Source organism: Anas platyrhynchos, chromosome 1, assembly GCF_047663525.1.
Source record: "Anas platyrhynchos isolate ZD024472 breed Pekin duck chromosome 1, IASCAAS_PekinDuck_T2T, whole genome shotgun sequence".
Lineage (NCBI taxonomy): Eukaryota > Metazoa > Chordata > Aves > Anseriformes > Anatidae > Anas > Anas platyrhynchos.
The window spans coordinates 144641740-144653496 of NC_092587.1; the positions used below are offsets into that span (position 1 = coordinate 144641740).

The window sequence follows — 11757 nt, forward strand, 5'->3', positions numbered from 1 at the left end:
CATGGGGATCTATGATACACATGTGAAAGGAGAAAGATTACCAGCTGTTCGTGTCTAGTAATGAACCACTAGTAATGAACAATCCCTGTTAATAATAAGCATCACTCAGTGCTACCCAAAATGTGTGAGACAGGGAGCCCACATGCTTTTAAACTTGTTTTTTTTTACAGAGGTGTCCACACAAAGGAAGCAGGCTGTGACCTCCCGGGCGGCCTGCAAGGCCACATGACTGCTTCACACCTCACAAATAATAATAATAATAATAATAATAAAATGTGAAGAGAGAGAGAAAAATAATAAACTAAGTGGTTTATTTCAACACGTGCAAGCAGAAAATAAAGGTTTGTGTCTCTTTTCGCTGCCGCCGAGGCCTCCGTGCGCTGCGCGGTGCTGCCGCCCGCCGTGCGGCCGGGGCCCTGCAGCCCGCCCGGAGCAGGCCGCGACTGGGCCCTGTGGGGCATCCGGCGCTGGCTTCGTGTGGAGAAAAAATAAATAAAATAAAATAAAAATCAGTGTTTCCGTCGCGAAAACATCCTCCTGCTGCCAGCCGGCAGCAGCCCCTCAGAGGGGGGCCATGCAGAGTGAATTGGGATGCAGCGAGACGCTGCAGTGGCCTGAGGGGAGCAAAGTGCCACAGGCTGTGATGTCTGTGCAGATAGAGAAATCCTTTCAGCAAAAATCGATGAGGCCAGAACTGCTGGAGACGTTTCATGGGATGCTTCATGTTTCCAAGGACCTCATTACCCTCCATCATTCACAAAACACCACGAGCAGTTAGTTATATGTTGCCTCCACAACACCAGGCATCAGCACTCGTTCACTGTCAGTCTGAAAGGAACATCACTGGGGTTTGCTGGATTTATTTTTGCAAGGTTTCACAGCCGTAATTTCCTTCAGTTTCTCAGGAGGTGGAGTGGGAGTGGAGGGAGCTTTTTGGGCTAATGATGGGTCAGGTCAGCAGCCCTTGGACAAACAGGAGCAGAGCAGAAAAGCAGAGGCCAGCCAAGATCCTTCCGAAATACCACACCGAGCAGTGGGTTAGCCCTGAAGAGAGGCTGCTTTGCCTCTCTCTTTTCCTTTTTTTCCCGCAGCTTTGGTCATGCTGCTATTGTAAGACCAGCATTGCACTTGCCCCTAAACTGCCTTGCTCTTATCGCTCACCCCAAAGCTAGAAACAGTAGGAACATCACAGCTCAAAGATATTTTCGCTGGTTTCTTCCCCTGAATTCCTCAGGCTGCAACTTTGATGTCTTTAGTCTCAAATGCAGAACAACTGTTCTCCCCAAATCTTAAAAATGCCAACAAGTTTTCTCTTGTCAAGCTGCAAAACACGAGAGAAGCAAATAGAAGGGGTAGTTAGTGAAACACACAATACAGTGGAAAAGAAAAAGAAAGAAAAAAGAAAGAAAGAAGAAAAAGAGAGAAGAAAAAGAGAGAAGAAAGACTCTGAAATAAAATTCAGCCCTGGAGATGAAAAGCATCCCTCCACACACAGAGGGAAGGGAGCCCAGCAGATGCCTTCCTCCAGGCCCTGTTGCACCAGGACGGATTTCCCTTTTGGCATGCTGTTATCACGACTGAGTGATGTTAATGTTTTACTAACATTGACACTGAGCTCCCGTTTGGTGCCATGCAGACCTACAGCAGTGCAAGCAGGCATGGCTTGCTGTGAGCTCTGCATACGGCAGGCTCAGCCACCACTGTACGAGGTGTGCCATCATCCATTTCTGCTGAGGAGAACATCCCAGAGGGATAGCATCTCAGGCTGGATCTAACATTTAAGGCATGAAAGAGAGGTTCAAGCTTATTAGTCGAGCTTAATGACTGTACAAACCCTCTCTGTACATACAAATTCAGCTATCACTGATCACAGCAGCACTGTTCTCCTGAGCATGTTCTCCATTACTCTTTTGGAAAGTCTGGACCTCCGCAAGACCAGATTCTGCTTTGCTCCCACTGAGGTCAAGCAGGAGAAGGGAAATGAACTCAATATCCCCACCACCACCTGGGCTGGGCAGGAGAGCCTGAAGCAACCCCCAAAACCAGTGCGAACGCTGCTGCCCACCCAGGAGGGGGAATTGGGGCCGTGGTCTCACCCCCAGTCCTGTGCCACACTCTAGTGCGACCTTCCCCCTGCCGCTTGGCCGTCCTTCAGCCCAGCGGCCAGCCCAAGGTCGGAGATGCAGACATTAAATACCAGCTGGGGAAAGCAAACACCAGTCCCCATGCAAGCAGTCCCGAGTACATTAAACACCTCGCTGCTCTCCGGATGGAGTGCGCATGTCCACCCCCTGGCCACGGCTCTGCTACCAGAGGACAAAAAGCTGTAGGATTTTGGCAGAGCAAACAGAGCAGAGCTGGCAGAAAGATGAGGGCATCTGGGCAGTGACTGGATGCTGATGGGTAGCTCTGCGTGTTTGGTCCTCCCAAATTAGTGGCTGTGAGCCCTTTGGAGAGCCTTTGGAATAGCCCTTTGGACAGGCAGTGCTCATTCCCATTCACATGCGCAAAATTTCCATGAAAATGCCACAGCTGCACATTGGCTGGGCCCATGGCTTGGCTGTGCCACACGGGTGGCACGTCACGAGAGCTCTGGCTTCACCTCTGTGTGCACCAATGTTTCTTGACCCTGATCTCCAGTAAATTGCTTACCCTGGGTTGCTTTTACCTCCACCCACAGGCATCAGTGCCCTGTGCTCACAGCCTTCCTTCTCCAGTTTTACATCCTTGAAGCCCGGCAGGAGATGAGAAGAGGGAGGTTCCTTTGGCCTCCTTTGCAATTTGGTGATTTTTGCAATTAATTAAGGTAAAACCCAGCAGTCATATCTCAGATAAAAACCCTTGGAGGAAAATCTGTTGCTAGAAACCTTTTCACTCCAAACTTTTCCTTCAGCCTTGCAGAGGAGACACCCAAGTTCTAAGTTTGCAGAGTGATGGGAAGTCCCCAGGTTCCCCCTGGCACATTTCTAAACCCACTCAAGCGAGAAGGTGTGACCCTGGCTGAGCCTCCCCTTGTCAGCATCTCTGCCCGGCCACTCTCCAACCCATCGGGACACTGCACCGGGAGCTCTGCTGCCATCTACATTGATGGTGTCCTCAGCTCTGCCTTTGCCCACCAGGCTGGTCGCCTCACAAGCTCGTCTCACTTAGTCAGGCCCTGTCACCCCCTTGCCTTCCTCGTGCTTGCAAATACTGTCCTGGAGGATGTCTGGACTTTATATTTATTTTCTAGCCACTTCTTCCTTTAATTGTGCTTAGAGATCAGGTGAGATTGCACCAGCAAGGCTTTCCATTAAGAAACTCCCAGAGATTTCTTCAATAAAATGCAAGTTTCTCCACTCTTATCTGCTGCTGCATCCCTCTCCAAATATTGGCATCCTTCATTTTCACTAACAACTATCTGATATTTCCACTGATGATTACAAATACTGAAGAGAGAAGCCCTCTCTCTGTGACCACCCGCTGCCATCTGGCTTTCACCTTTTGTTTTCCTTCTGTTTTTTAATGTAAACATTCTTTGTAATTTCTTGCTTTTAATGTATGTATTTAATTTATGCAAAGTTGAAATGAGGTGTCTAGTTCATTACAAAATAAGGATATAATTCAATGACTCTGATTTTACTTACGCTGTTGTATTAATGTGGTTAATTTACTTATGTAATTTGCATTTTGGGCGCTTCCAGTCAGAGCAGATTTCCACCTGTAATAATTTTCCCACTTATCCTTACCTATCCTTGTAGATGCTGCTGTTAAAACTTTGCACGTTTTCATTTTCAATTTTCAATGAACTTTTCTAACTCCAGCTTAGAAATAAGGAGCTTTAACCCAAGTCACCCACCTAGGTCACTGTGTATCCGTGCGGCTCATGGTTGCCTGTGGCATCCCAAGGCTCTGCCTCCCTGAATACCGTGGAGTGCTGCACTGCTGAATCGTCACCTTTCTGCAAGCAGCGTCAAAATTTACTTTTCCTTCTTTTTCTTCCTAAAATTGTTAACTCCACGTCTAGTGACTTCCCTCCGTAGGATTCACCAGGATGGCTACTGCTCCACACAGAAGGGCTGAGGTCATGCTGAAGACCCGCTGTTTTCCTGCCTGCTTTACCTCCAGGTCCTTCACGTCTTTGTTATCCTTTCCAAAACTGCTTCGTTGGAACCTTGACAATCCTTTTAACCTCTGTGTAAGTGCTTGATTTCCTTTTTTTTTCCAGGCCACTGCCCAATCTCCTTGTCCTATGTTAACATGTTTGTCCTAAACATAGGTCAGCTCTTGGTGTGATGACTAAATGCACCTTTTTGCTCTTCTTCCTCCCATTTCTATGGGAAATACAAGCTGGACAAATGTCGGGGCAGTACTCCAGGCAGGCCAATACTCTGATTTAAAAGGGAGGAAGTCCTGCCCCTGCTGAATTAAAGGGCAATCAGAATTGGAGTCAGCATCATCAGAGATCGCATGGAAAGTGTTATCTTCAATTCCCCAGCTCTGAAATGTGGCAAATACTATGGGAAACAGTCAGTTTTGGCCCAAGTCACCCCACTGCAATCCCATATCTCTGAGCAGAGTGTTATGGGTTGTAATGGGGGAATTGCATCTGCCATTTACAGGTCAATGGAAAAAATAAAAAAGGGAAGAAAGAAAAAAAGAAGTAAAACCAGAGAAAAACAATTTCTCCTTCTCTTTATCTGCTTAGATAACCGCTATCGCACCGAGTATATCTCAAGCCCTAAAGGCACTCTGCAAAATGCGTAATTCTGCCAATCTACGGAGGTGGCCAAGAGAAAGTAGAAGGGCATTTGATAGGAGCCAACTTTCCTGCGGCAGCCTGGCCACCCAGTCGTTATCAGCACTGCTTATAAAGAACTGTATCTGCTGCGGGTTAATAGCCGTGGGCAGGGGCTTTCACTGGTCTAGGAAGTAATCTCGTTGACCTTCAGCAGAGCAGAAGGTATAAAAAACAAAGGAGTTCCCTTAGGCAACTGTTTGGGTGTCCCTTGTGTTTCTCAGCTTCTGAGGAGGACGTGTTTGGGGGAAATTCGGTGACAAAATGGCAACTTTAAACGAAAAGAAGACCTGCAGCGAACGGATGGAGAATTTCCGTCGTTTTGTCTGGAATCCCGAAACGAAGCTGTTCATGGGAAGGACCTTGATTAACTGGGGTACGTTCCCACGCACAGGGGTCTCCTCTTCCTTCAGTACCCTTAGAAACCTTGCAGGGGGAGGGAGCGTTGTCCTGATAAATGGAATATAATGTGTTGATGGATAGATCATTTTCCTAATTGTTGCAAACATCAATTCTCATATATGCTTGGGCTGGCTGGTGCTAACGCCATGGCAGCAGCTTCTTCTCCAAGCCTAGCTGGGGAACTGTGAGAAAATGTTTTTTGTCCAGTTCTCTGGAAACATATTTTGCTTTTCTGAATTTTCCTTCTAAATTATTGTCTGTTTAGTAAACCTCTGCTATCATAGCAGGCTAATGTATATTTCAGCTGAGTCTCCCTCTCCACAGCCAAACTTGTGTCTGCAACAACAATGTGTTTTATGAGCTATGTTTTGAAAATGCAGCTCTGAACACTTCAAAGAGGGTCCCTGCTCTTCCCACAGACCCTAAGGGTAGCTGCAAGCTCCCAGAAGGTTTTTATTATTATTATTATTTTTTTTTTCTGGTGGGAAACTTGTGAGTGCAGCTTATGGGCCATTCTTGAGAACAAAAATCAGACCAAAATGTCAACCTTTCCTATTTGTGTCTACATTACACACACAGATACGGAAACAGAGCATTATCCTAAGTCTTATGCAGTAATGAAATGGCAAGACGCTGCGTTTTGCTGAAGGTGGTTTTGGATGTCAGAGGCGATACAGGTCTCAAATCAGCACACCTGAAATACTGCACTCCCTGATCCAAACAACACAAGCAGCAGCTTGTCTTTGCTGATGAAACACATCAGCCTTTTCGCTTAGTCTGTGCATTATAAGGAGCTGAATGCTCTACAGGGAGAATTTCACTTCCTTTTTCCCCCAGTGTGGATCAGCCTCTACTACCTGGCCTTCTACGTGGTGATGACCGGGCTGTTCGCGCTCTCCATATACTCCTTAATGAGAACGGTGAACCCGTACGAGCCAGATTATCAAGACCAGCTGAAGTCCCCAGGTACAGCTGCTGCCCAAACCATCCCCGCAACACTTAACCTCATCCTGAAAACACTTTACCAACTTAAAAAAAATGTAATAAATCAGTGCGTTTAGTTCCTTTATGCATGCCATGCTGTTGAGACCATCAGTGCCCGAGCACAGCAGTCACCTACAAGTGGAGAAGCCCTTGGGGAAGGGCTTGGCCCCAGGGGAAACCTGGCTCCAGCTCCAGCCCCAAGCACCAGGAGGGTCTAGGGGTGTCCTGGGAGATAGGGAGGCCAGGCACGAAGGCTGTTGTCAATTTAAGCAAACTAATGGGTGCCCGGCACCTCTGCTGCTTTGCCTTCCCTTACGAAGGTGTAACGTTACGCCCGGACGTGTATGGGGACAGAGGACTACAGATCTACTACAACACATCGGAAAACAAAACCTGGGAGCGACTGGTGACAACCCTTCAGACCTTTCTGACAGGTAAAAGAAGTGGTGAAGTTTCCTGCATCACGTTGAAGAAACGTGCTGTCACATCTCCCTTATCACACCCCAGTGCCTGTATCTCCCTCATCACATCCCTTCTCCCTGTAGAAGCTGCAGCCTGATTTTGGGATGTGTAACTTCTTCAGGGAGGAATGTTTCTTTCTTCTTTCACGAATCTAGCCTATACCCCTGCTGCTCAGCATCTGAACATCAACTGCACAGGTGACAAGTACTTCATCCAGGACACCTTTGATGGGCCAAATAACACAAAGCTATCCTGCAAATTTACATCAGATATGCTTCAGAACTGCTCTGGCATTGCAGATCCTACTTTTGGATTTCCAGAAGGCAAACCTTGCTTTATTATAAAAATGAACAGGGTAAGTACAGCCTCGGACTGCACAGAAGAAACGATTAGTTGAGAGTCACCAGGTCTCATGATTCTCCACTGGGGAGCTGCTCTATAGCCTGCTGCCCCAGTGGTTCTCTCCTGCAATACACAGATCCTGTGGCTTCAGTTACAGAGTGAAGATGGAGCCATAAATAAAGTGATTTCAGAGATGTGCTTCTTGCACACCTTATTTCTCCAACCTGCAAGGAAAATCTTTTTCCCCAAGGAAAATTTTTGCTTGCTGCATGCCAGCCAGGGCAGGAGAAATACATGTTTGCAGTGCTCAAGGGACTTTACTTCCTTTTGCTCATGCTGCCACAGGGCACGACCCTACTATTTTGACAGGATCAAATGGACTCGAGAGTTTCTGTTCAAGCCAAGGCTTCCTAGTAAGAGATAATGACAGGCACAGCTTCTTTGTAATTTTCACCCAACTACCTGCTTTAAGGGACACCCGACTGCCTGGATTTCGGAAAGAGCAACCCTTGCATGCAGGCAATGAGCTGGACTTGCCAGGAGGTGCAGCACGACACAACCTGGGTGTGTTAAAGCACTGACCAGCCCAGAATGCACTGTCCTGAGTCCTAAATATCAACCCAACAAGTTTTTTCCATGCCAGGTACCTCAAATGAGCCAATCAGTTTGTCAGTGCCTTGTGCAGAAACACATTAAGCAGCACCTGAAGCTCAGTTAACCATTTGTTCACTTCTCCCTCTCGAAACAAATTCCAAGATAACCAAACATGTGCTTTCTGTTTCAGATTATCAAGTTTTACCCCGGTAATGGCACTGCACCAAGAGTGGACTGCACATACGTGGTAAGTGCGTAAGGCCTGGGCTCAAAGGCTTCCAGCACTGCAGGTCTGAGGGCAAGCTGTAACAGAAAGGTCACCCTGCACCTCTGGAAATCGGGTCATTCTGGCAAAGCGCAGTAGGAATGTTCTTAGTGCTGGGCAATTTCTGGCACCAGCAGGCATCCTAAGAACATAAAAAAAGGAAAAAAAAATCTTTAAACCACCTAAAATTGTTTTTCCATGCTGCAGGAAAAACACAAAAACTTTTGCTATTTGTTTTCCTCTCCCAGTAGTGAAGCTTATGAATCAGAGCAAGTCCTGCAGGCTTTCTGCAAATTTCAGCAGATCCTAATTCATTGAGTTCCCAACTGCTACAAAAGACCACTTGGCTGTTTCTCTTGGCAATAGAAACAGCAGGAGATTTCCACTTTTATTTGAAAAATAAAATTGGCACTAAACAGACTGCTGAACTCGCGTTTTAATACACACTCTGCAGCTTTTAACAGCAATAAAACATTTGCACAGGGCTGGCCAACAAATCCCCTCTTGCTTTCACAGGGCGATGAGTCTCGCCCGCTGGAGGTGGACTACTACCCAGCGAATGGCACCTTCAACCTGCACTACTTCCCTTACTACGGAAAAAAGGCACAGGTGGGTGCTCATTTACGTCAGCTTGGGTTTTCTTCATCTGTGAATCAGATGAAATGCCCATCTGATCATTTCTGTGATCTTACGTGAACTGGAGAGAAGGTTAATTTCGAGAGTTTATTTTGAAACCAATAACGTAAAATTAAAGTACCCATTGTTGTTTTTTTTTTCTCCTAGCCTACTTACAGCAATCCTCTGGTAGCTGTGAAATTTCTCAACCTTACAAGGAACGTAGAACTCAAAATAGTGTGCAAAATCATTGGAGCTGGGATTACCTTTGATAATGTTCATGATCCCTACGAAGGAAAAGTGGAATTTAAATTGAAAATAGAAGATTAAGCAGCAGCAGCAGAGACACTTCTGAAAGACATCTGTGAAGAGTGACTTACCTGTTACCGCATTCACTCGTATTTATTTTCTATGATTTCCAGATAAATTGACTCAAATTGCAGTGAAAATAGACATTTTCTACTGAAAGGCAACCCATGTAACTAAAAATCAAGATACCACTTTCCGTGTGCGAAGGAGATAGGGATCACCCTGCATGTACATAGCTTGCTTGTGCCTCCGTGCAAATACTTGTGCAAAACAAGTTTCCTCTAAACCCAGCAGGTGTGTCCTCAAAATAAGCACAGGATCAAAACACCATTTTCATTTACTTTTCAAACCATAATAAATAATTGATGTAAATACTAAATATTGTAGAAATAATTAGGATAGCTAGAAAAAAAAGTTTGAAATAGCACAATGTAATACAATTCTCAATCTGTCTTGTATAAGATGTTTAAATTATACAGGGGTAAGTAGCAAAATTATCTGTATCCCCATACATTTTTATTTTTTTGTACTAGTCAGCTAAGCCAGATTTTTTTTAAGTTGACAAATCAATGGCTGCAAAAGAAGTGAACTTGAAACCGGCCTCCAGGCTACAGCTTTTATTGTACCTACCACTTGTCATTTTTGTCCAACAATAAAAACGCTCGGTAAGACTGTAACACCCAGTTACATCCAGGAGAACTGTATTCATTTAGCTGTTAGGGGCTGTTGGTTTTGTTTGCTTCCCCTCTCCAACCCTCCCAGTAGAATAGCTTTATAGGGCTTGCTGGGTTACCCGGAATAATCTGGAAAAATGAAAATGTTAAAATTAAATCTTTAAATGAATTGAAAACTTGAGAAGTCTAGCCCTAACAAACAATACAAAGACACAGGGCTGCTGTGTCTGTAGAGTATATTTATCTTAGATGAAGCCCAGGTTGCTTCAGCCGAAGAACAAACATTACACAGAAAAGAAATCCGACAGAAGAAATCCTTCATTGCCTGGGCACATTAGAAAGATAGGAAAGGTAAAACCTCACCATTACGACAGTGACATTCTGACACCCAGCTCGCAGAAAGAATCCGGTTGAAGGGGAGTATTTCCACTTCAAAACCAGAAGGGTATTTGAGCCTATTCTTTAAAAAAAATTAGCATTCTGCATTTCAGAAATAATAAAATGCACCCTCATATAGGAATTTTTCCCCCGTCTTCTATATTTCAATTTTTACTGCGTCTTTGTCTCTCTTTTAAGAAACTGAATGAAAACCAATTTTGTATCCTTATTGGAACACAGGTCTCTTCCTCCTGCACATCTTTCCAAAATAATGCAGAGAAGTATGAAACAATAAAATGTTTATGATAACCAAAATAGTAATTCATGCTCAAAAGTAATTCGAGGTTGTCTGCAAGCAGAATGTTTAAACATTATTATAAATATATCACAGAGAACTGTCCCCCTACTGTCTCTAACATGGGCAGGTTCTCTGCTTGACCGTATTTGATTCAGCTTCTACAACCTGCACGCTGGAATCAGGCGATGCAGTATTAGAAGCTCACATTTTAGTGCACTACAGCACAACACAGGAAGAGGCTGAACAGATTTCCCACCTACCAGTATCTGTACAGCCACAGCTTCAGAATTACAACCTACAGCCTTACAGAAAGGCCTTTGATGGGACAAATGTAAGGAGAAGACAAGCCTGTCCCCGTGTTGAACTGAAGGTGATGCATTCTGCAGTCAGAAACTCTGCACGCAGGTCCTCCAGGTCCAGTTCTTTTAAGAACAATGATTTTCACCCTGAAGTTGGATTTAATTTACAGTCGTCTGAGAGGATTCTCTTTCTTTACTGGAATTACAGGTAACAGCAACGCAGAGCAAGGTTTGTGGCTAGCATAGTTGAAGTGGACATCTGTGAATTGATCTGGGTATAATTAATATGAGCTTGCCTAGAACCCAAATCTAAGCATACTTAAAGAGCAGAATCAACAGCATGCAGGTATTTTGTAATACTGCTATAGCACAGCCCAGCAGAATGCACAAGCATTTCATGTAGCGAGCAATATAGCCATCAAAGCAGCAAAGAAAAACTTGCAGTTGTGCTCTGCAGACATCCAAGCAACAGAATTGACAAGACCAAAATGAGGACAGGAAGGAAAAAGGGCCGGACGTCCTGCCCCAGGCACAGGAGGGTGACCAGCAAAACCAGAAGCACGTTGAGGAACAGGGAGGAGCTGAAACCCTGCTTTCTGCAGGTGGGGTAAGGAGCAGCAGGGAGTGGGGAAAGATGCAGACAGACAGACTGTCCGCCTGGTTCTGGGTGCTCTGGGGAAGGAGCTCTCTGATCACCTTAAGGACTAGAGAGAACTCAGCACCAGCTGTACAGTAGCAGCTACTGCACAGCCACAGCTCACATAGCGTCCAGTTGTAATAGGCTGAAAGCTTTATGGAAGTAGCAGTTATGATTAATTATAAGCAAGAGCTAGCCATTAGCACGATGTGTATTGCTATTGAATGAATTCAGTCGTTTTGAATTTTAAAACTAGCCCCCTTTATCAGTCTTTTAAGCGTTCCCACTGCAAGTCTCTAATTCCTTGAAATACATACATGTGCACACAGAAGTACATATATAGATATAATATATCTGCATTCAGCTACAGCATTAGAGATACTTGATGATCGATACTTGTAATCAATACAAACGGGGAAAAAAAAACTGTCAGGCTACACGACTCTCTGATTAAGACACTGAAGCAGTGGATTTCAGAACTAAATACATATTAAAAAAATATATATAAATTCCTGAGTTTAACTGGATGTTGATCGATGAGAGACCCTGGAAGCAAAGGCAGTTAGTTTGTGCTCGTGGCGCAGAGAGAGGGGCAGGCAGTGGTGACACCAGAGAGGATGGCTGTCAGTGATGGACTGCCAGTTGCAGCTGTGCAACAGAGAGGGGATCTGTTGGGGGAAAAGGCATAGAGGAAGGTAGCACCATTGGCATAAACACCAGT

At 45.1% G+C, this 11757-nt stretch overlaps 1 protein-coding gene across 1 annotated transcript; it reads left to right on the plus strand.

The window, feature by feature from the left end:
- The first annotated feature begins 4418 nt into the window (after positions 1–4418).
- On the plus strand, positions 4419–10076 carry ATP4B (ATPase H+/K+ transporting subunit beta). Its single transcript, XM_013101872.5, has 7 exons — positions 4419–5153; positions 6017–6145; positions 6484–6597; positions 6781–6980; positions 7752–7808; positions 8343–8435; positions 8610–10076. The coding sequence occupies exons 1-7, from the start codon at positions 5042–5044 to the stop codon at positions 8769–8771; spliced, it is 867 nt and encodes a 288-aa protein (XP_012957326.1). The 5' UTR covers positions 4419–5041; the 3' UTR covers positions 8772–10076.
- Positions 10077–11757: the final 1681 nt, after the last annotated feature.

What these genes read in the sequence shown, in the direction of transcription:
- ATP4B (XM_013101872.5), top strand. Translation starts at nt 5,042, where the DNA reads ATGGCAACTTTAAACGAAAAGAAGACCTGCAGCGAACGGATGGAGAAT. An exon ending in AGACCAGCTGAAGTCCCCAG is followed by an intron (nt 6,146 to 6,483) that starts GTACAGCTGCTG and finishes TCCCTTACGAAG; the next exon opens with GTGTAACGTTACGCCCGGAC. An exon ending in ACTACGGAAAAAAGGCACAG is followed by an intron (nt 8,436 to 8,609) that starts GTGGGTGCTCAT and finishes TTTTTCTCCTAG; the next exon opens with CCTACTTACAGCAATCCTCT.